At 37.9% G+C, this 22,140-nt stretch overlaps 1 protein-coding gene across 5 annotated transcripts in view; it reads right to left on the bottom strand.

The window, feature by feature from the left end:
* The window catches only part of LOC105696024 (axin), a 66,813-nt gene that overhangs the window by 12,144 nt on the left and 32,529 nt on the right, over positions 1-22,140 (bottom strand). For 2 of the 5 annotated variants that reach the window (XM_012418159.2, XM_023432708.1), the window contains exons 2-5: positions 7,645-7,800; positions 5,404-5,773; positions 3,712-4,149; positions 534-698 (exon numbers count right to left, since the gene is read on the bottom strand). In XM_012418159.2, coding sequence (XP_012273582.1) covers positions 534-698; positions 3,712-4,149; positions 5,404-5,773; positions 7,645-7,711 — 1,040 coding nt within the window. In that variant the 5' untranslated portion in view covers positions 7,712-7,800. Of the gene's footprint in view, positions 1-533; positions 699-3,711; positions 4,150-5,403; positions 5,774-7,644; positions 7,801-11,164; positions 11,269-11,296; positions 11,427-11,485; positions 11,846-22,140 lie in introns of those variants that run through there. The other 3 variants (XM_012418154.1, XM_012418158.1, XM_012418157.1) reach the window with 3 other exon arrangements.

The raw sequence follows: 22,140 nt of genomic DNA, 5'->3' as shown, positions 1-22,140 counted from the left end.
TACTGATTGCATATTAGTTACGTTCTAGAGTACTCATTGATACTACTCTACTGATTACATGCTGAAGTTTAGTTACCTCCTGACCAAGTGACTGACTACTGACTAACAATGAATTGCTAACTAAGTGATTACTGATTGCATATTGGCGTTACGTTCTTGGGTACTCATAGATGCATAAATTCAGTGGACACAGAAATCACAGATGGCGCAGGGGGTCGCTCTGCAGTCAATTAGGGCCTCGGAAAGCATGAATCCAGAGGATTTCTGGAGTTTTACTTGGATTTCATTACAACTATTGTACGTAAACGACAGGTGGAGTACGCCATTTAGTACAATACCCAATATAATTCGACACAGCTGTCGATATAAAAACGAACGTCGGCGACGTAGCTATTTAGATAAATCTTCTTTACCCAACGTCGATCAAGTTCGTCTCCGTGTTTAACTTCACCTTAAGTCAGCTCAATCCTGATTTCGATACCTCGTGGCGCCCTCTGAGGTTCTTACTGTAATTTACTGAGCAGTCTACTTACACCGAGGAGTCGGTGAGGGACATATTATCCGATTCGGTGCGTGCATCGCTGCTCAAGCTCTGGAGCTCCGAGTCCTGCCTGGAGACTGGGTTGTACGAGGAATATTGGGCGTGCAATCTGGATACCGGTGCATGATAGGGACTAGCTCCGGGTTGCAAGTAAATGCTACGTAACACGCCACGCAACACGCCAAAGCGAAACAAAGGAGAAAACAAATTATAAACACGAAAATGCGAAAACAACCGAAGAGATAATGGGGATTACACACTGATCTACATATTAACTGGACAGCTGATACCATGAAGTAGTATAAGGAGACAAACGCCTATGGTCTGTTCCACAGAAAGTAGCTTCAGAATCGGGACCCATGATTTCAGATTTTTTTCTGATCTAGCGACACGAGCGCTACTTGCGGAAGATGTAGGAACTCCTACATGACCAAAACATTTCCTAGCGACGTAAATTACGTAAAATGCTTTTATTTTGCAATTAAGATACTCAAAGTGAAACGATAATCCGCTGATGATATACAGATTGTGATGATTTTAACGTTATAAATACTAGCAGACACGCTAGCAGATGATAATTCTTAATTGCAAAATTTCATCGAGGAGGCACTCTCGGCACTGGATCAGAAAGAAATCTGAACATCTTGGACCCCTAGAGTAGGGACGATTTCAATACATGGCATTAGATCTCCTTATACTACTTCGTGGCTGATACCTATTTGTTCTATACGGAGAGGACTTAGACGAATTGAAGGCACCCCAGCGCCAACTACATATGGGCAGCGGTACTAAATAAGTAACGGGTGCGCATGCGCAAAAATTTCTAACCGTCAATCTATTAATCACGGCAAGGATAAACGTTGAATTGTCAGTTCACAAAGGCAAACGTTTAAGGTGTAAACGACAGAAGAGACATAATTTAAGTTAAAACGGTGCGTATTGCATATTACAAGAAAGCTTCTACTAAAACAAAATGGTTATCCTTTCTTCTCGTAAGTATTTTCATAAAAGTGGTGATTATTCTTTGCCAGTAAATTAATTTGACGCCTCTTATATTATCTACGGTTGAATGACGCGTTGTTTTGACGCATGCGCAAATGCTACAATATTAGTTCGTGAGCCCGTCGTCAGAGGGCTTTGGTCGCTTCAAAACGTCACGCCATTTTGTAGGATATCAGCTATCCAGTAAGTATATACAATAAATCAGTGAGATTGCATATTAAAGATTAATCGTCTTCAAACTAACGTAACAATTTGCAGCAGGGGGGGGGCATTCTTTGCAAGATGAAAAATAATACCAGAGGTGAAAGGAGGGCAAGTTCACAAGTTTCTGAAATTAATTGGATGTGGTACAAGCATATGTCAAAACAGGGAAATAAAAACAAAAACAAATAAAAAGAAAGAAATCTGAGCAGGGATTAAACAGTAATATTCATGCTAAGCTTATTCGCACTGACTTATACCACTTATATAATTTGCGAAACCTTGATGACGATATACAAAATGTGTGAAATTGGAGTTTCTCTTATTAAAAGGATTTCTTGGAAGTATATTCATTAAATATGACAGATCGATGTGATATTGAATACGAGAAATATATATGGTAGAATTATTGCGCAAGTCGTGGAGAATTTGAATTTTAAATGTTAACACTACCCTGAGTTTTGTTTCCAATAAGTAACATTAATCGTGGAAAGTTTAAAAATGAAACTAAACATTTGAATAACTTTAGTCACATAAAACGTACCAATTTCCTTGTGATATTGCATACTCGGTTTTCGCAAAATATCCTTTAAATGTTTCACAAAACTTTGAAGTCAACATTACCGTTTTTACCGTTTTGCAAATTAGAAAACCAAACGTTTTGCAGAAACGAATCGACTAACAATTTACAAGAAGTTTCGAAATAATTTTTAAAAATTCATCAACTCGTGTAAGGATTAGTTTAACAATGCCAAAATACTCCGACCACTTAAGACTTATAAATGTGAATATAATAAAACATCAAGCAGGAATTCATTGCAGTAGAATTACAATCAAGGTGAAATTTAGTTTACTTTACTGTGGCAAGAGGGCGCAAACGATTGCAAGTCCTCATAAATCAAAGAAATCTTACTCCTTTCATCCTCTTTTATCAAACAAGCTATATTGTACACCAATCAAAGCAATTTAAAACAAAACTGAATCAATGTACAGTAGACTCCCATGTAACAGTGGTTAATAAATTACGCGTATGAAATAGCATTGAAGAAAATCGTGTTATACGAGAATTTTCCTCGCATAATGAATAATATAAATAACGTATAGAATATTGATATGTATACTATGAATACAAGAAACCGTGAAATCTATGAAGCGATTTGATCTTGGCTTCATATTAGGCGCCACCATCGTTAGACCGATGTACTTTCTTTGTTTTTTAATTTCTTTTAAATGTAATTTTCTAAATTGGTAAAGCTGTCACGAGATATACAAATATATACTACGTTAAACAATATAAAAGTGTTCAGTATTTATGCGTGAGATTATCTTTTATAATGTAAAAAATAGGTAAACGTATATTCTGTGAAGAGTTAAGCAGGAATAAAGGAAACGCAACATTACACAAGTTGAGAAAATAAAATAAATTACCCATTCGCATTTTTTAACACTGCCGATAGTTTTGCTTCAACTTCAGTGGCTGATTTTGAGCAGAAGTACATGCAAACATGTTCACTAGTTGAAATATTACGTATGTACAGTTTTTGTTATAACTTTTATACGATATGTTCTTTTAATACGTCGGTCAAATAAGGGTGGCGCTGACTTGCATGGCTACTTTCAAGTCGCTTCAACTAATTGAATTCAACGGCTGGTTTACAGCTTTGACTATATATGCATCTATAATTGCATCTGGGATCTTTAGAGTTATTTAAGATCTAGTGCGTTGTAAGAATTATTGTGCAGATGTGTCCATACATTACAAACATTTCACGGACAGCAAATGGTCTGCAGATTGTTTGAATTTGATTTTCCTCATCACATAATGAATTTGCATCTGGGATCTTTAGAGTTATTATAGATCTAGTGTGTTGTAAGAACCAGCGTTATACGGGAGTTTACTGTACTAAAGGGAGTCAATATTTCGCCAAAGAGCAATGCAAACAAAGAGATCAAAGGTCTCCTCTTACCCAGCGTAAGCTTCCGGCTTGGGTCTTAACTCCATTGCCCTGGTTTGCTGCGTGGCTATCAAGACATCTCTTGTCAGTCTCAATTCGCCTCGCAGCTCACCAGGTGTTTCGCTGGCAGAGTGAGAGCTATGCACCGAGCTGACAAATTCACTATCTTCGTGCACCGTAGGCAGGAGGCTGGGTCCACAGGAGAGAGACATCTCCCTGCTGGAACTCGAACTTGGACAACCTCCGGAGTCTGGGTTCTGATAAGCCTGCACGTACTGCAGGTACATGTCAGACCGCAGAAAGTTAGGATAAGTTGTCTCGTTGATAAGCCTTTCGACCTCCAGCTGCACTGCATCGAAGACCTTTCCATCAGCTCGACCTTCCTTTATTCTACGGTTCGCCTCTTTCCTCACATCTTCTGGTATCGCTAGCTGCGACTTGAGAAAAAACCTACAACCAAACGAATTCAATTAGATACCTAAATCCATTATCACAACATAAGTTACAAACTTTTCCACGTGAAAAAAATCTGTTAAACAATATCTGTTCGTAGTTAGGAAAATCTGCAGGTGCAGTTATAAGTTTTTACTGAATTTTAATTCCATTGGAAACCTAAATTTATTACATTAATATCGATTCGACGAATTTGTCAATATGTGAAAAAGAGACCGTTAAATAGCATCTGTTTGTACTTTAACAAATCTTGAATTCTTTGTTGCTGTACTTTATTTGCAACAGAAACCGAAATTTACTACCTTATTGTAGGATTAACAAATTTTTTATACCGTGAAAACAGCTGTTAAATACCGGTTCCTTGTTATAAATATTTTCAATTCTGAATTGACGCTACACTTTAATTGCATTTTCCTTTTAAACGAGTAAAAATTCTAACTAACTCTGAAACTCTGTAATTCTATACAATTTCCTGTAAACATTGAACTAATACGTTATACATTTTGAGATGAAAAAATACATTAAACTTTGAATCTAACAAATTTCGTTGTACGAATTAAAAAAAAAAAGTATTACAAAGACTCACATGAGTCTACTTATAATTACCAAAAAGCTTTAAAATCACTTTCAAAGCATGTTAACTTATGTAAAGGCTATTTTAATAACGCCGCACATGTTACTCCAGCATTTAACACTGAAATATACGTGTTTAAGTTAAATGCTCTTTTATCCGTCTGTAAAAAAATAATGGTAAGTTACAATATTTAAGGTGAAGTGAAACACGTCGAAAAGGCTGTGGTAAGAAAAACGAAAGGGCCAAGACAATTTTACGATAATTTAGAACACTCTGGTAATTAATAAACTCGCATTTGAACGGGATAAAGGCAAAACAAGTGTCTTATGCGCTTCTATGCCAAAACGATGGTAATACGAGGTCTCGGAGTGAAAATTTAATTGACCTGGGAACCACAGATGGCGCAGGGTGTCCCTCTGCAGTCAATTAGGGCCCCAGAAAGCATGAATCCAGAGGATTTCTGGACTTTTACTTAGATTTCTTTATAATTATTATACGAAAACGACAGGTGGAATATGCCATTTGGTCCAATGCCCAATATAATTCGACACAGCTGTCAATATAAAAACGAACGTCGGCAACGTAGGTATTTAGAAAAATCTTCTTCATCGACGTCGATCAAGTTCCCCGGCGTGTTTGACTTCACCTTAAATAAGATGTCTAAAGCCATGGCACACCTTCTATAAATAAGCTTGATCAGCTGGTATATCCTATCGGGATCCTTCTGCTCCTTGAGTCCTTCGCAGGCGAACCAGAAATTGAGGGGGTTCGCGTGCGGTTTCCCTTCCTGGTCAAGGTACTTCCTGAAGAGCTCAAGGCCCTCCGGGTCCTGCAGAAGGGTATGGAGGTTCCGGGCCCAACGCAGGCAAGCCGGAGGAGAGTCGCTCTCCATGGTGGTGGTTCCGCAACAACCTTCCGGCTCGAATCCCAATGGAGCGGAGGCATCGCAGTAGCCAGAGGCTGTCGCAGTGGCCAACGACGAGCGCCTCGGTGTCAGAGCGGGGCTCTGCGGTCGAAACCTGGTGACGTATCCTCCGGTCTCCTCTCCTACAAAAAGGGAAAAGTTAATCACCGATCAGGGTTCATCTAATTTAAATCGTTTGACTTAAGGTGATATGAAAGAGTCTATATATATATATATATATGAGGCCAAATAGTTGATGAAAGTATTCCACGAATTGGGTGTACCGATTCGTTTCAAATTTTACCACGTGAATATGGAGGCGCTAAAGTAGGTCCTGAAACTCAAAATTTCATTTTTCATCCAAAATTTATTTACTTATCATGGACTAGAAAAAACATGGCGTGGTCTGTGCAACGTTTTCGAGGTTTTACGCTTCTTGGAGGCTTAGAATAAAAAATGAAGAGTTTCAGGACCTAGCTCGAACAATTTAGAATACCCTAGAAATGGAATATTACGAAGTCAGATGGGAAAATATGGTAAATACTTTCAAGAACGATTGCAAGAGAATGCTGGCTCGTCTCGGGGCGAACGCGTGTTTTTGGAGCAAAATTTAGTTACCGCTAAATGTCACAGATGGCGACGTTGGTCCTAAACAGTCGTTAGAATAATGAATTTACGGGATTTCGACAGTTTTACATCGATCTCTTCATCAGTACTTTTCTGAAATGATATATGGAACGCTTCAGTTCATATAATTCTCAACGTGGACTGTAAAAGACTTCAACATAGATATAAATGTCGATAATGGAACGCGCCAGCTTATGTTTCCATTTGAGTGTTTAAAATGACTAAAATTTCTCAGCGCCTTTCATATCATCTTAAGGGGATGTGAAATTGGTATCGGAAGGGTCAATCGTTCATGAAACTGATCACCAAATTAGGAAACTCGGTAGAGTTTCGCGCCAAATATACACTTACATATATTGGATACACTGTTAGAAATATTCATAAAATTCATGCGCTTTTAGTACATAAGGTTGCAGTAGAATTGTACATATAATATCCTAAAAGTGAATTAGTACACGGTTATTATAAATTTCTAAATGAACTTATTATTTGATGACATTATGCTGAAACTTTGTGACATTACGGGGGAAAATTAATACAAAATAATTGAAAATGGATGTATTTTTTCCAAGTTTTTGTTGAAAATGGCACCATTCTGTTATTTTTTAATCAAAATTACTAGTTGAAGTTCGGGATACTCGTACAGATTGAGAATCTTTTGTTTTAGATAAGCTCGAGTGGAGAAATCACTTGCGCCATCGATACACATATTTTTTGAGACACCACATTGATATTTTGAAAAACGTGACAAATTCTTTCTTAAATTATTATTAATCCTGTTTTTTTACTATGGAAGAGTAGTTTAATAAACATCGAAAATATTTACTTTATTATATGACGCACTTACTGAAATTAAAGTCTTTCAAACTAGCTCAATTTTTCAGCCGTTAAAGTACAATGACCCTTTAAATTCACTTTGTCATTCTAAGTTTACAACTCTTTTTCATTACAGTGAAATGCTAAATGTGCCCGTAATTATAAAAGTGGTCGGTCATATTTTTTATTGAAAAATTAACTTCATGTTCTTGTAATTTAAATGTATGCAACACAAAATACACACTTCTTTAGATTCCTCATTTATACCACTTTCACAATTACGAGCATAAGTATGTAGTTCTATTTTTTTATATCACTAAGTGTCCACATGAGAAAGACAACATTTTCTATAGATCCCATGATGTGTATTTAAGTATTTATGATTTATATGTCTCGTTAGAATATTCTCTTCATAATTATGGGAATAAATATGCAGTTCCTTTTTATATTGTTATGATTGTGCACATGATTAAGCCACATATCTGCAGACTCATGACGTGTTTTAAGTATTTATAATTTGTCTTTTTAGGATATTCAGCCTATTAAATTGAGAATTTGGACATTTTCTTACCAGGCACTGGTGGCCTCGGAGAGTTCTCGTTGAAGCACCGAGCTTCGCTCTGGCGAGGCCCACTCATCCTATCTATCACGACTCTCTCGTGCTACTTTCCCGTATACGCTGAATTTCAATCCTCGGCGCCTCCTACTGGACATGGCTAGTCCAAACCTGAAAATGAACATAAAACTGTTACCATCGATATCGATCAACTTGAATAATTCTTACACTTGTGAATTTTGTATATTGAACTATACCACTGTCGTAACATTTACTTCTTTATTTCTACTTATATCGTATTAATTTGTCTATACTTATATTATTTCATTAAGTACCTAAGTTAGTCTTGCCAATATTTCTTCAAAGATTTACTTATCAGTATGTAATTTAATATTTAAATCACTTAACAGGATAAAAATGAACGAAAGAATTTGTCTATATTGAATTCAAGTACTAAATTATCGCACATGTTTTAGTTTTCTTTAGCGAACCACTTTTTCCAAACGTAAGATGATTTTATTGCCAATTTCATAAAACATTCATCATAAAACATTTTCTTAATGCAATATGGCTTTGCTTTATACAGGAAACTAGAATTTTTTAAAATAAGAAGATGATAGGTACTCATACGTCGCTAATGAAAAAATGAATGACAATAAAAGGATGCCTTAAAATAGATTAAACTGATAATAAATGTGTTCGTGTCCTTTGACTTGAACATGTTGAAAGAAAGCTGAACTGATACTCCGTAAACAAAGGAGTTAGTAACTTCTGCACGAGCCCGTAAACCTAACCTAATTTAAATTTTTCAGTGCAAATATTTAACCAAGTTTCAGAAGATTCTACTTATAATCACAAGTAGCTTTTGAGTAATTTGCACATAAAAGCTACAAATCCATATAAACGATAATAAACATTGGTACTGAAACAAAATTGTAAAGAAACAAAAGAATTAGGTTAGCAAGAAATTACTATTAAATATGCGACTTTTGAGATCACTGTACTTTTACGTGAGATGTTAAAGATAAACTGACGTTCTTATGATTTCTCTTTGCACAATTTTCAAACATAAATTGCTTAACACGGAAGATTATGTAGAATAGAGGTAAAAGTAAGGTTAGGTTCACCTTGGAAGTCACACTTCTTGTCCACTGTTTATAATAATTACAAAATTTCTCCTTTCTGAGGCATGGACAACAAATATATACATTCCCGAGAACAAAAATGTTTGTAAAATAATAAATGAAAGAAAGTAATATTAGCAAAGTGAAGGAAGAACGTGTAAATAACAGAAACAGCTCACTTGTTGAGCTTTTCTAACCTAAACTAGCATCAGCACATGGCCATAACATAAACAATCCTCCCAATGTCTAGTTGCCACAATTTTGCAGTTATATGCTGCAAAAAGGAATTAAGAGCTCCTAAGATATCTTATAAAAACTGAAAAAATATGAAATATAGCTAAAAATCTCAAATGAAATAATCACTGAGTATTATACATAATCAATCTGCTGTTAAATCCCCACGATCTGATATAAATCCCATTAGACTCAGCATCGAAGCATTCACAGGAAATTGGGAACGGAGTCGAAAGCTAGCGCAGAGCACCGCCCAACCTACACTCCGATTGAGTGCTATTGATTTCGTCGAGCCAGGGCACCGAAGTTGGAAGGATTGGGACTCAATCCACAGCAAACAAAGAAAGCACCGGGGGCCAGGATGCTGGATCGATCGAGCCAGACCAGTGACTCATGCGCCAATCAAGGCTCCGAGGAGGCTTTTCGAATCGAGGAGAATCCTGAGGGTGGAGTCCGATCGGAGATGTATGGACCAACCGGTGGTGGAGTGCGCATCGAGAGACGCCTCTATGATGGATCCCTATTGGTCTGCGCATCGAGTCTTTGTATGGTATTGATCGTCAAAAATTATGACGCTATCTATTCAATCCGGGCCCTTTTCAGACCGAAGGGAATCGGGCTAGGCATCTGGAAAATATGTATTAATAGAGTTTCGGGGTAGTTAGGTTTCACCCCGAAGCCTGAAAAAACACCATTATCCCTTCCAAGGATCGGCCTTTGTTACGAGGACCTATAGAAATATGATTTCATAAGGAGCACGTTAAGTTTTATGCCTGTCAGGGTGTGCCAGCCATTTTCAGGCGCAAACACTTGCTCTTTTAATGGTTACACTGAAGAGAACGTTGCACATAAAATTCAATTAAATATCGCTTAGTGTGTGAAAGTCATTTTACCATACTGATAATTAAAACTAGAATACCTTTTCACACATGAAATTCACTGTTTAACGCATTCTGTAAAACTCATTCATTATGAATGAAAAACTTTGTCACAAAGAGATTCACTGAGTTAATGAAATCTACCAGACTAGTTAACAAAATTATTAAAACATAGGAATTTATTTCAAAGTATAATAAATAGAATGTCATAAAAATTAATTACAAGAGCTGAAGATGTGAATAATAAAACAGTGTAATGTTATTAAGAAAAGAAGCTAAAGAGAATCTATTTAGGTTAGAATGGTTAGGGCTAGGTTCTTTCAATCAGAATTGATTAAAAACATGGTTGCATTATTGAACACCTCATACGTTCAATTTAATAATAGAAGCAAACAACTTTACTTTGAAGAATCCAAGAAACTGGATTGAAGTTGAATGATAATTTCAACAAACCGAATGCCACTGCTGAATTGAAATAACATGAAAATTATAGAAAATAATTCTATACTTGAATTATATTACCCTTGAGAGGAAAAGTACCATGACTGATTTCTTTCACAGGGAAAGAATGAGATGGGAAATTTGATCCCAAAGAAGGGGCAGAAAATATGAAATGAATAGCTGTCATAAGCAATCATCTTGCTCCGTCGATTCTTACCTGAGTTAACAGGGCAGAGGGTGGAACGAGAAGACTACGTACCATTTTGACGGAGAACCACCACAGTTTGGGTTTAAATACACACGAGACCTCAACGATGTCTATTGTGATCTTAACTTTAGCCTGAGTCAAGGGCGAAGAGCAGCGGGGTCTTATTGTCGTATCAGAATCGGATGGAGCAGTTGCAATACCGTACTACGGAACGTCCAAGGCTGAACTGAACACCGCTCCCTGGCAAGGACCGACGCCGAGCCATTGGGGGTCGAGCGTCGGAGGGGTGGAACCAAGAATCCTGGGGGTTCACCAGGGAGGGTGCGCCGCTCTAGGAAATTATACCAAAAATATAGGACCATAGACAATGCACGACGGAGCAGTCCGAAGAGGCCCGAACGACTCTTAATGACGCGACCACCTCCCGGCTCTGCATTCCCTGCACACTCTACTCCGAGCTTACAGAAGCTCTCCCCGTGGCAAGGAATAATCCCCCTGAAAACCACAGTTACTCTCTCTTTATCCAAAGAATCTTTCCAGATCTCCCGCATCTCCGCCAAACGCATCCTTGAATCCCTATCGATCGAACGAATACAACGAAAGTCTACGTGAAATTAAATTAACAGCTAAGCTAAACAGAATTATACTACCTGGTGCGATTTGAAAGTCCAAAAAGTGAATGTTTTTCATCGGGGAATCTGCATACTGGAAAAGAAATTCGATCGACGCTATCATTGATGTGTTTAGATCCTCTAGACCAAGAAATAGAGAATGCAATACACCTTAATTAATTCCTAATTGTTGAAGTAAATCTGCAGAAAGCGAAGAAACGGGATCACCATCTACAGGTTTATTTATTTTTCTTTTTTTATCGGCGGAGTCAATGATCCTCTTTATATTGGAAACTTTCCGCTGAAAAGGAAGTTGGGGGTTATCAAATAACGCAATTTGATGGGGTCTCATGGACGTACCTTTCAAAGAATCACAAAAGAAGGGCTCGGCCGCGTCAGCCGAGTCTCGGCCTAAGAGGCTTTCCGCGAATCGATGCTTTCGCCCGTTTTTTCCTTATTTGGAAACCTCTCCACGGCCGGACGTATTCCCGCCGGACAAACGAGTCCCGACCTGCAGGGAAAAGCCCTTTCAACGGTGCACCGAGCACGTGGCGTTGGCATTGTTGGGCCCCGTGGTCGACTCGAGAACGCAGCCTCGGTTTTCGGCCCATTTCGAGGTTAGGTTCGCCTTCGAAATGGGTCCAACGCGCGCGCGACCAGTGATCGATTATTTATCAGGCGGCGGAATTTACGAACGAGATAGTGATGAAGAAGTATGGACGGAAAACACAACGCGGTTCTTGGGAAATCGCCAGGACGCCGCCATCTTCCCTTTATCGATTATCGAATTCGACTCTCGATCAACATGGCGTCGGGTGTGCTCGAATTCTACGCACGGGAGGAACTCCATGGGTCTGTTCGTATCGCTTCCAAACTATCAGGACTGGTCTAGTAAAATACCCTAGATCATTTATGGGCATAGTAATCGAGACAATAATACGTTTTCATTGTTAATACGTGCTATTGGCACCATTAGTCGTAATTGTAAACATCCAGGCTTTTCTTCCATTTAAGGTGAAGTGAAACTCCCCTCAAATCACTCGATTAGAATAAGACACTTTTTTTTAAGAGTATTGGATCGAATTGTCTTGAACTTTGACATATGACTCGTTAACACCTAGGAATTATCCTGACACTCAAAATTTGGGTTATTGAAAAAAAATTGTTAACTTAACTCAGACCAAAACCAAAATGGAGACGAGCTCTCATATTTCGATCAATATACAATTATCGAAGGCTCTGATATGAGAATCGAAAGGGTCAGGACAATTTTACGACAATTTAGAACACTCTCGTAATAGATAAACTCGCATTTGAACGGGATAAAGGCAAAAAAAGCGTTGTATGCGCATCTATGCCAAAACGTTGGTAATACGAGGTCTCGGAGTGAAAATTTAATTGACCTGGAATTCATAGATGGCGCAGGGGGTCCCTCTGCAGTCAATTAGGGCCCCAAAAGCATGAATCTAGAGGATTTCTGGAGTTTCACTTCGATTTCTTTATAATTATTGTACGAAAACGACAGGTGGAGTACGCCATTCAGTACAATACCCAATATAATTCGACACAGCTGTCAATATAAAAACGAACGTCAGCAACGTAGGTATTTAGAAAAACATGTTTTACCGACGTCAATCAAGTTCCTCGACGTGTTTCATTTCCACTTAAGTAAAATTGATTTGACAACAGCATTAATAAATCATGAGATAACTATAAAACTACACACTAAGGACTGCATCATTCCCTTTAATTGGTTTTAGCCATCATTAGTCGCAACAATACTCTTCATTAAAAGGGATTTAAACTCGACCGGCTTAATCCCTTCAGAAAGGGGATGCTTTCCAGGGCACGTAGGAGATTCAAATCATCATCAAATCAATCCCATCATCGCTGATACGACCGTTTAATTTCACGGAACATTCGAAAGAGCGGCTTCTTTGATCCGGAACAACAAACCGCGACAAAATCCTCGCTTTGTGACTCGATAAAAGGCTAGGTTAGGTTCAAAGGGACCTTGAAAGCATGATTTAACTCTGCCTGATTTATGGGTTCGACAACATTTCGGGCTTTGTTAAAGTGGGAAACCCCCTCAGCTCTTTGCTACCCATTTATGTGTATATATTCCGACATGTGCATAATGTCTATATGCGTTCTGCACGCCTCGTATTTGCTGGACACGCAGCGCCGCCCGGCGGCGAAAATAGACGATACGAAGAGTCGGACCTTCCAGGGATTATCGGTCGTAAAATTGAAATGACACGCAAAGATCCCTATTTTCAGAGTTGGGTAAGTAAAACACTCCGAGTAATTTACATAGTTTATAAGACAAACATGCGAGTATGCCTCAAAACTAGAGTATTCCAGATAAGAGTCGACTGTTCGATTCTGGGGGTCTATTACGTAAAGCAAAATGAGCGAAAATGTGAAATATGAGTAGCTCACGGTATTACGGAACGTGTTTGGTGGTGAAAATGCGAGACCATTTATATGAACTGGCTTGGCACAAATTTTTAAGCGAAATGGTGAAGCATACAAGAAAAGAGAAAAAAAAGCACCGTGAACGCCATCTTCCAAGAAGAAGGGAATTGCGAGATGCCTCAAACTGATTTTCGTTAGAAGAAAGAGGATTTACTAGAATGTACAGGTTAGTTTTTGTTATTGCGAGGTTTACATCATTAATTATTGAAAACAGTTACATCATTTATGCTTTCATGACATGATAAGAAAATTATATTGTTGAACTTCTAATTATAGTACATGTAAATATGAATGTAATACATATTTGAAAAATATGAATAGACTCGAGTCCTCTTCTTTACTTTTAACGGCTTTACATCTTCCCGTCTTTCCTGCCTATAACCCACGCCTCTCAACAATGTTCGCTTTACAAGGTATATACCTATATTTGCAATATTACTAGACCGGAAGTGCTAGTGATCTCGTTCTTTCATATAGCGAATACGTAATTCGGCGAATAAACCCACGTGAGATGAAAGTGCGAGAAGTGAGCGTCTCGTCAAAAATACGTAATAAACGCTCTGTGGTGCAAGACTTGAAAGTCCTTTCTGTCTACTGTTCCTAGGGACAGTCTTGGTTTAGCTGTATCAGTTGTTTAGGCAATGATCACGTCTTCTAAACAATACTCACGTCTTCTCGCCCGTGATCCCTGAATTAAGGCTGCCAATGGACCTCCGATCATTTTGCCTATTGTGATTATTTCCTTCACTACCCAGGAAAGTGTCTTACAATTATGGTTATGTTTTTCATGTAGAATATGTTTTAACCCTTTTAGTGGCGGAGGCCGATATATCGGCCCTCGCTGCCCTGGCGAAAAGTGCCAGAGCCGATATATCGGCCCGTACCTTGTAGCGCTTTACTATTCGCTTTGCGAGAGATCTCTATCTCAAAATAAATTTATAATACGTTATAAATAGTCTAATTTCATTACGAGAGAATTAAAATAACGATACAACAACACCTATAACAACCTATAACCTACCTGTAACAACCTATAACCTATAACAATTACTTGTTTCGGATGATATAATCCGTCCGGCGCCTACCATGTGCCTTGGAGTTAGTTTTTATGTTTTTTGTGCAATATTACTTATTTTGTCAAAAAATATATTGAAAATTTTAAGTATATACTTTGCCATAAACGGTCTATATAAATTTATGATAAAAAGATGACTTTTCCTATGTGCAATTACGTTTTGAAACAGAGAACTCAATTTTTCTTTTTTCTTTCGTCACATATACCTTTGTTATTTATGTAATTTTCAATGAATATAGAAAAATTAGCGTCACCGTTTTATTCTCTATTTTGTCCTTAATATCCTGCTTTTTGAATTATGTAAATATTGCTTTTCGTTTGGTTTTTATGAGCCTTTTTCCAAATCCTAGTAAAATCGTAAAATTTGGCCGGTTATCTTCGCATAAGCACCTCTTTTTCGCCCGACACTAAAAGGGTTAATAAGTTTACGTCTGGGTTAACATATGATGACATCAATATTATCACCGATCGGAAGATCACCCCTCACATTTGCACATATAATGTAGACCAATTTTACACATAATATTACCCTTTATGTTTACATGTCAAATGCACGCCTACAATACATTGTTTGGGTAAATTCAGACACTGAATATGACATTACCCAGATAATGTAATTTGATTGTTATTAATAGTGGCATCAAAATAACCAATGATCCAGCGTGTAAATTTGCATAGGAATTTTTTTTCTCTGTGTACGAATGGCGACGCATTTCCACCAGTCGGAAGGTGTTACCGTGTTCTAATTGGACAAAACAACAAATCGTTGGAAACGCGCCCTCTTCCGGAAGAATTGCGTTTACGAACGCACTCTCTCCTTCTCTCTCGCGGCGTCCCTCCCTCTCGCTCGCTCTCGGCGAGTTCAAAGCGAGAAAATACATTTTAATTTGCATCTTGCACTTTCCACACACTTCTCCCTCATTTTATACTTGCTTAATGATGTCCGTCGCTTTAATTATTTGAGCGGCTCGACTTTAAGACATAATTAAGTGGCGAAGGAAACGTTTCTGGTGAAAGACCCCCCCACGACCCCCGGGGGCTGTTTCCCCAGTCGGTTCGCTCGGCTTGCCTTCGGTTACACTCTCAAGGTGAAGTGACCCCCCCCCCCCAAATCAGTCGATTCGAATAAAACTCTTTTTTTATGGGTACTAGACCGAAACGTCTGAAACTTTGACACCTGACTCGGGAGCACCTAGGAATTATCCTGACACTTTGAAAATTTGGTTTTTTAGAGAAAATTAATTAACTTCCCACTGAACACCAAAACTAACAGTTACGTAACTTAAAACTAACAAATAACATAACGTTTGTTACAATGTAATAACCTAAGAGTTACGTGACACCTGACTCGAGAGCACCTAGGAATTATTCTGACACTTTCAAAATTTGGTTTTTTGAAGAAAATTTATTAACTTCCCACTTAAAACCAAACCTAACAGTTACGTAACTTAAAACTAACAAATAACATAACGTTTGTTACAATGTAATAACCTAAGAGTTACGTAACATAGAGCTAACTAGTTACATGACATTTGTTATAATGCAGTAACTTAACAGTTATGTAACATGGAGCTAACATGTTACATAACATTTGTTAACATCATATCTATATAAATGTAGCATAACTTTGTTACTCTCATCTTACATTATGTTACTGTCCTGATATTACTGTGTATATGCAGCTCATATTTGTAACAAAAAGGAACTACATTGGTGCTGTTATTTATTTTATTACATCATCGTCATCGTCATTGTCATAATTCATCGTCAAATGTCATAAGATTAATATGTCATATTTTGTTTATTACTCGTATGAAAAAAAGGGACTTTAATTCATATGCGCATATACATTATCAGGCATTGTTTGCTAATCGAATGAAATCCTAATTGTCTTTAAGTAAAATCAGATAATTTATCATTACATAATTTCATTGAAAGTCTGATTTGTCATTTAATATCTAACTATTGTTAAGTACCAAAAAATAATTAAAAGTAAAAAATTATGTAATTTTGGATAAAATTGCGATAAAATTTCAGATATCTTAAAATAATATTAATTTTTCATCCATTTAATGAAAAAGATCACGCAATTTTATCAAAAATTATATAATTTTTTATTTTTAATTATTTCTTGGTACTTGACAATAGTTAGATATTAAATGACCCATCAGACTTTCAATGAAATTATGTAATGATAAATTATCTGATTTTACTTAAAGACAATTAGGATTTCATTCGACTAGCAAACAATGACTGATAATGTATATGCACGTATGAATTAAACTCCCTTTTTTTCATACGAGTAGTAAACAAAACATGACATATATTAATCTTATGACATTTGACGATGAATTATGACAATGACGATGACGATGATATAATCAAATAAATGACAGCACCAATGTAGTTCTGTTTTGTTACAAATATGTGCTGCATATACACAGTAATATGAGGACAGTAATATAATGTGAGATGTGAGTAAGAACTTTATTCTACATTTATATAGATATGATAGTAACAAATGTTATGTAACCTGTTAGCTCCATGTTACATAACCGTTAAGTTACTGCATTGTAACAAATGTCATGTAACTAGTTAGCTCTATGTTACGTAACTATTAGGTTATTACATCGCAACAAACGTTATGTTATTTGTTAGTTTTAAGTTACGTAACTGTTAATTCTGGTGTTCAGTTGGTAGTAATCGATAAACTCGCATTTGAATGGGATTAAGGCAAAAAGAAGTGTATTATATGCTGCTATTCTAAAACTACGGTAATGCGAGGTCTCGGAATGAAAATTTAGTTGGCAATATTACTAGACCGGAAGTGCTAGTGATCTCGTTCTTTCATATAGCGAATACGTAATTCATCGAATAACCTCACGTCAGATGACAGTGCGAGAAGTGAGCGCCTCGTCAAAAATACGTAATAAACGCCCAGAACAAGAAGCAAAGGGCGACGTAACCCGTGGCCGAAGTAGGCCGAGACGAATCTGTAATGGTGTAATGAGCGAGCAGCTCACGGGTCTTCTAAATCTTCCCGGTCCAGCCGATCCTAACCTCTTCCCGCACGTACGACGGGCAATCTCGATCGCGGTCGCCGCCGCCTAACCTGTAATACGAGTGAGAGCCGCCGGTCAGAATTACACACCTCGTGGGTTTCATCCTTCGTGCGAATTAATGAACCAAAATGCGAGGAAAAAAGAGACTCTAGATTGGCCGCTGCTCGTCGTCGTTCCGCGAAACTCACGGACGGAAAAATATACGGACGGAGCTCAGTCTCATATATGGAGACTAGAGACAAGGGCGTTTATTACGTATTTTTTACGAGGGCGCTCACTTCTCGCACTTTCATCTCACGTGGGTTTATTCGCCGAATTACGTATTCGCTATATGAAAGAACGAGATCACTAGCACTTCCGGTCTAGTAATATTGCCGAATAAGGTATATACCTTGTAAATCGAAAATTGTTGAGAGGTAGTGGGTTATAGGTAGAGTTCGAAAATTCTCGGTAATATTAAATTGGAGAAGGTAACTGTGTAACATACCGTAAGTTACCGGGAACATTGAGAATTTAAGAGAACGTTAATTTTGTTATTTATACTTCAGGTTTCTTCGTTTAAATAACTTTTTTTTCTTCAATCAACTTCAAAGTTCAAGTTAAAGAGTAATAATTACTATTAGAAAATATTGATTATAGGGTCGTATTTACCTCCAGCTAGAGATATTCTCGTATGTACAACTTCACGGAAAATTCCATGCGATTTGTTTCAAACAAACTGATATTTCATTCTGCGACGAAGCGAATGGGAGGTTTTGATTGGCTACGGAGAACGTACAGCGGAAATTCCCTTCTACGATGTTTCTCTATAGTTAATCGAAACCTCTCGTTCGCTCTGTTGAAAAATTCAAACTCTCATAATTTCTCGATAAAAAATGCTTTGGAGAAATGACCGATAAGTTTCTCTTCGTTTCTGACGTAACTTACTGGATTTAGAACTCTAGTTATATGCAGGAAAGGCGAGAAGATGGAAAGCCGTTAAAAGTAAAGATGAGAATTCGAGTCTATCTATATTTTTTAAATATGTATTACACTCATATCTACATGTACTATAATTAGAAGTTCAACAATATAATTTTCTTATCCTGTCATGTAAGCATGAATTATTTAACAGTTTTCAATGTTTAATAATGTAATATATCCTCGCAATAACAAAAGCTAACCTGCACATCCTAGTAAATTCTCTTTCTTCTAACGAAAATGGATCCGAGGCATCATGTATAATTCCCTTCTTCTTCTAATAAGGTTATTATTTCTGTTGTATCTGTGTTTTATGTTGTATATATTTCCACCTAAAACCGTTATTTCTTGGAGAAAAATCAGATATATTCCTAGACTAAAGTATGATTACCTTTTTATCTTCCCTAAATGCTATCTTAAAAAAATAAATAATATTTAGTATTGCCTTTGTTGAACCTCGCGCAAATGGCCTGAACAATTTTCATCCAAAACGGGTTTATGTTCCTAGCAAAACAATAGAAACATATTCATTCCTAACCAAATACCTCGCCCAACAAATTATCACATAAGGGGTTGCAACAATTTGTGATTAAGTTAAATTCTCAGATTTTTTTCTAAGTGCACAGTGTCTCGTACTTTTCATATTTTTACTATTTTCTGTTCCCGGTATTTCTATGGGAGTATTTGCACAGTTATTTTAGAGATTTTTCCCGAAAAATCCAGGATTTGTTCGAATCGAGTGCCGGTCGAATTCATCGTTACCGAATCGCAAAGCATCCGCGGAAAGCCGTGGGCTTCGAGGGGCATTGATATGCGGATTCCGCGGCGGTTGAGCGGACACGAAAAATGTATCCGTCACATTGAAATGCTTTGCACCCGATATTTTCTCGAGCGTTAAGACATCTCGATGTATGGAGCCCAACCACGTGGTAAAATTTCTCGGGCTCAGACAAGCCCGACATCTCGCGGCGGCGATCGGAAATATTAAATCCGTGGTCGCGTTTCGAGGACCACGGTTGGCCGAATCGCTGGACAGCTGCGCCATCTTTTGATCGAGCGTGAAGTAAAAGGATACGAGATTCCATTGTATTATTTGATGCAACCTGAGACTGTATTCTATTACATTATACTATATAAAATTAGTAAACAGCATATTAAGGTGAAGTGAAACCCCTCTCAAATCAGTCGATTTGAATACAACACTTTTTTTTAAGGGTATTAGACCAAACTGTCCGAAACTTTGGCACGTTACTCCTGATCATCTAAGAATTGTCCTGACACATTCAAAATTTTAGAACCAGAACCAAAATGGTGTCGAGCTCTCATATTTCGATCAATATACAATTATCGAAAGTTCTGATATGAGAAACGAAAGGGTCAGGACAATTTTACGACAATTTAGAACACTCTGGTAATTGATAAACTCGCATTTGAACGAGATAAAGGTAAAAAAAGTGCTGTATGCGCTTCTATGCTAAAACGATGGGAATACGAGGTCTCGGAGTGAAAATTTAATTAACCTGGAAATCACAGATGGCGCAATTTTTCAAAAAAAAAAGAAAATATCTTTCTTTGTTTCTTGTCCGAGATAGGTACATTTTTTTCGAAAAAGGAAATTTCGACTTATTTTGACTTATTGTTATGTATATATCACACTTTCATATCACCTTAACGCACATGAAAACGACAATTTTTAAGGAATAATAAATTAATATCACGCTTGCGTTCGAACTTGTTTACAATTTTACGTTTTCAATATGGCGGATGCCGCAGATGCACAATATATGTATCCCTTAGGTTATAACGTCGTTTAGCCCATGTGTAAATACGTACACATTTTGAAGGGACAATTAATTTCCCGCTTGTGTTCAAAATGTTTTTGACCTAACTCTGTTTAATATGAAATTTCTCCCTGGATATATTATTTCTTATTTAAAAATAAAATGGCGTAATATACTTTGCGCTCGCGTGGAAAACTAGGAACGTATTATAGGTCGTGATATACCGCAGAAAATCACGTATATTACACGACGTATTATACCTACCCAATCGTGACAATCCTGAATGTACGTGAAAAACGTTGAAAAATGCGAAATAGCCCAATTCTTTTGCCGATGGCGCGCCTGCAGCGCCGCCGCGCGGCCGCGGCGGGAAGCGGCGGGCCCGGGTGTCGCCCATTGGTCGGCGACGACTCGCTCGCTGGTCAATGACATCGACCAACCAGTTTTCGAGAGAGCCGATCTCGGCGTCCTTTTTGTCGGGCCGCCGCGCGCCGCTCGCCGGCCGAGCGTTGGAAACGGAGACCTTCAAAGAACCGCCCCTCGTACCCACGGCGACGTTTATCCAATTTAGCCGTTTGAGGATATTGGCGCAAGAGGTGAAACGACACGCGAGCGTGCCCCGTGGAAAGCGTCGCTCCCACGAGGACGATTAACGTTCCGCGGCTCGGCGGAAAACCAAAGCGGACGGAGTTTTACCGTTTGACGGGATGCACCAAACGCGGCCATCTTGCTTTTTTTGGTGCCGCGGTCGCGAGCCAGATACCGGGTGTGACCCTGCGAATTCTAGGGATATAAACGGATTTTCTGATAATAATCGAGAAGTTCTATGCGAATTTTTGGATAGCGTCAATCTAATTCGAAGTTCTGCCGTGGGCAGGGTTGGGCAATTTTCCATTTTTCAAGCTTTTAAAAGACTTTTATAATCTGGCGGATACATGTATCGTGCATCTGCGGCATCCGCCATATTGAAAACGTAAAATTCTAAACAAATTTGAACAGGAGCATCAAATTAATTTAACATTCCTTAAAAATATATATGTGTTTAGGTATGCACTAAAAAACGTTTATAACCTAGCAGATGCCGCATATCTTACGTCTACGGCATCCTTCATATTGGGCACGTAATTTACTCGTTTTCTATTATTTTCTACTTTAAATTACCTGATTCACGTAATATACGTTAAAAACATCGAAAAACTGGAAATTACCCAAATCTGTCCAGAAGTGCATCTCATGCACTTCGTGTAGAACTTGATACCATACAGAGAGGGCGCGATCGGCGCCATCTAGAAATCGGGCAGAGACCTACCGAAGAGAGAAAAGGAGGACTCATGCTGGGTTATTAAAATGGTTCAGAGAAAGGGTACGCTATAAGTCGACTGAAAAGGTTACTCGTAGCCCATCCAGAGATCTGCATAGCGATAAATTGCCGATCCAGTTCGTTTCTTTCTCAATCGAGAACGGTTACGCTCTTTATCCTCTCTAAGGATATGAAATATGGGCTTTCACATATAGCAATATTGTTACAATATTAGTAAACTGTAGTTCACATAGCGGCTAAATATTGTAAGTACTGCTCGAATACTGAAATGTACATATTTTTATTTATAGGATTTTTTGCTCAATGTAGGCATTAATATCGGGTAAAAAGAATTGACG

This window comes from Orussus abietinus, unplaced genomic scaffold (genome assembly GCF_000612105.2).
Source record: "Orussus abietinus isolate OABI.00-Male unplaced genomic scaffold, Oabi_2.0 scaffold402, whole genome shotgun sequence".
Lineage (NCBI taxonomy): Eukaryota > Metazoa > Arthropoda > Insecta > Hymenoptera > Orussidae > Orussus > Orussus abietinus.
Note: the sequence above shows the minus strand (reverse complement) of the source record. Positions and strands in the feature narration are given on the sequence as shown.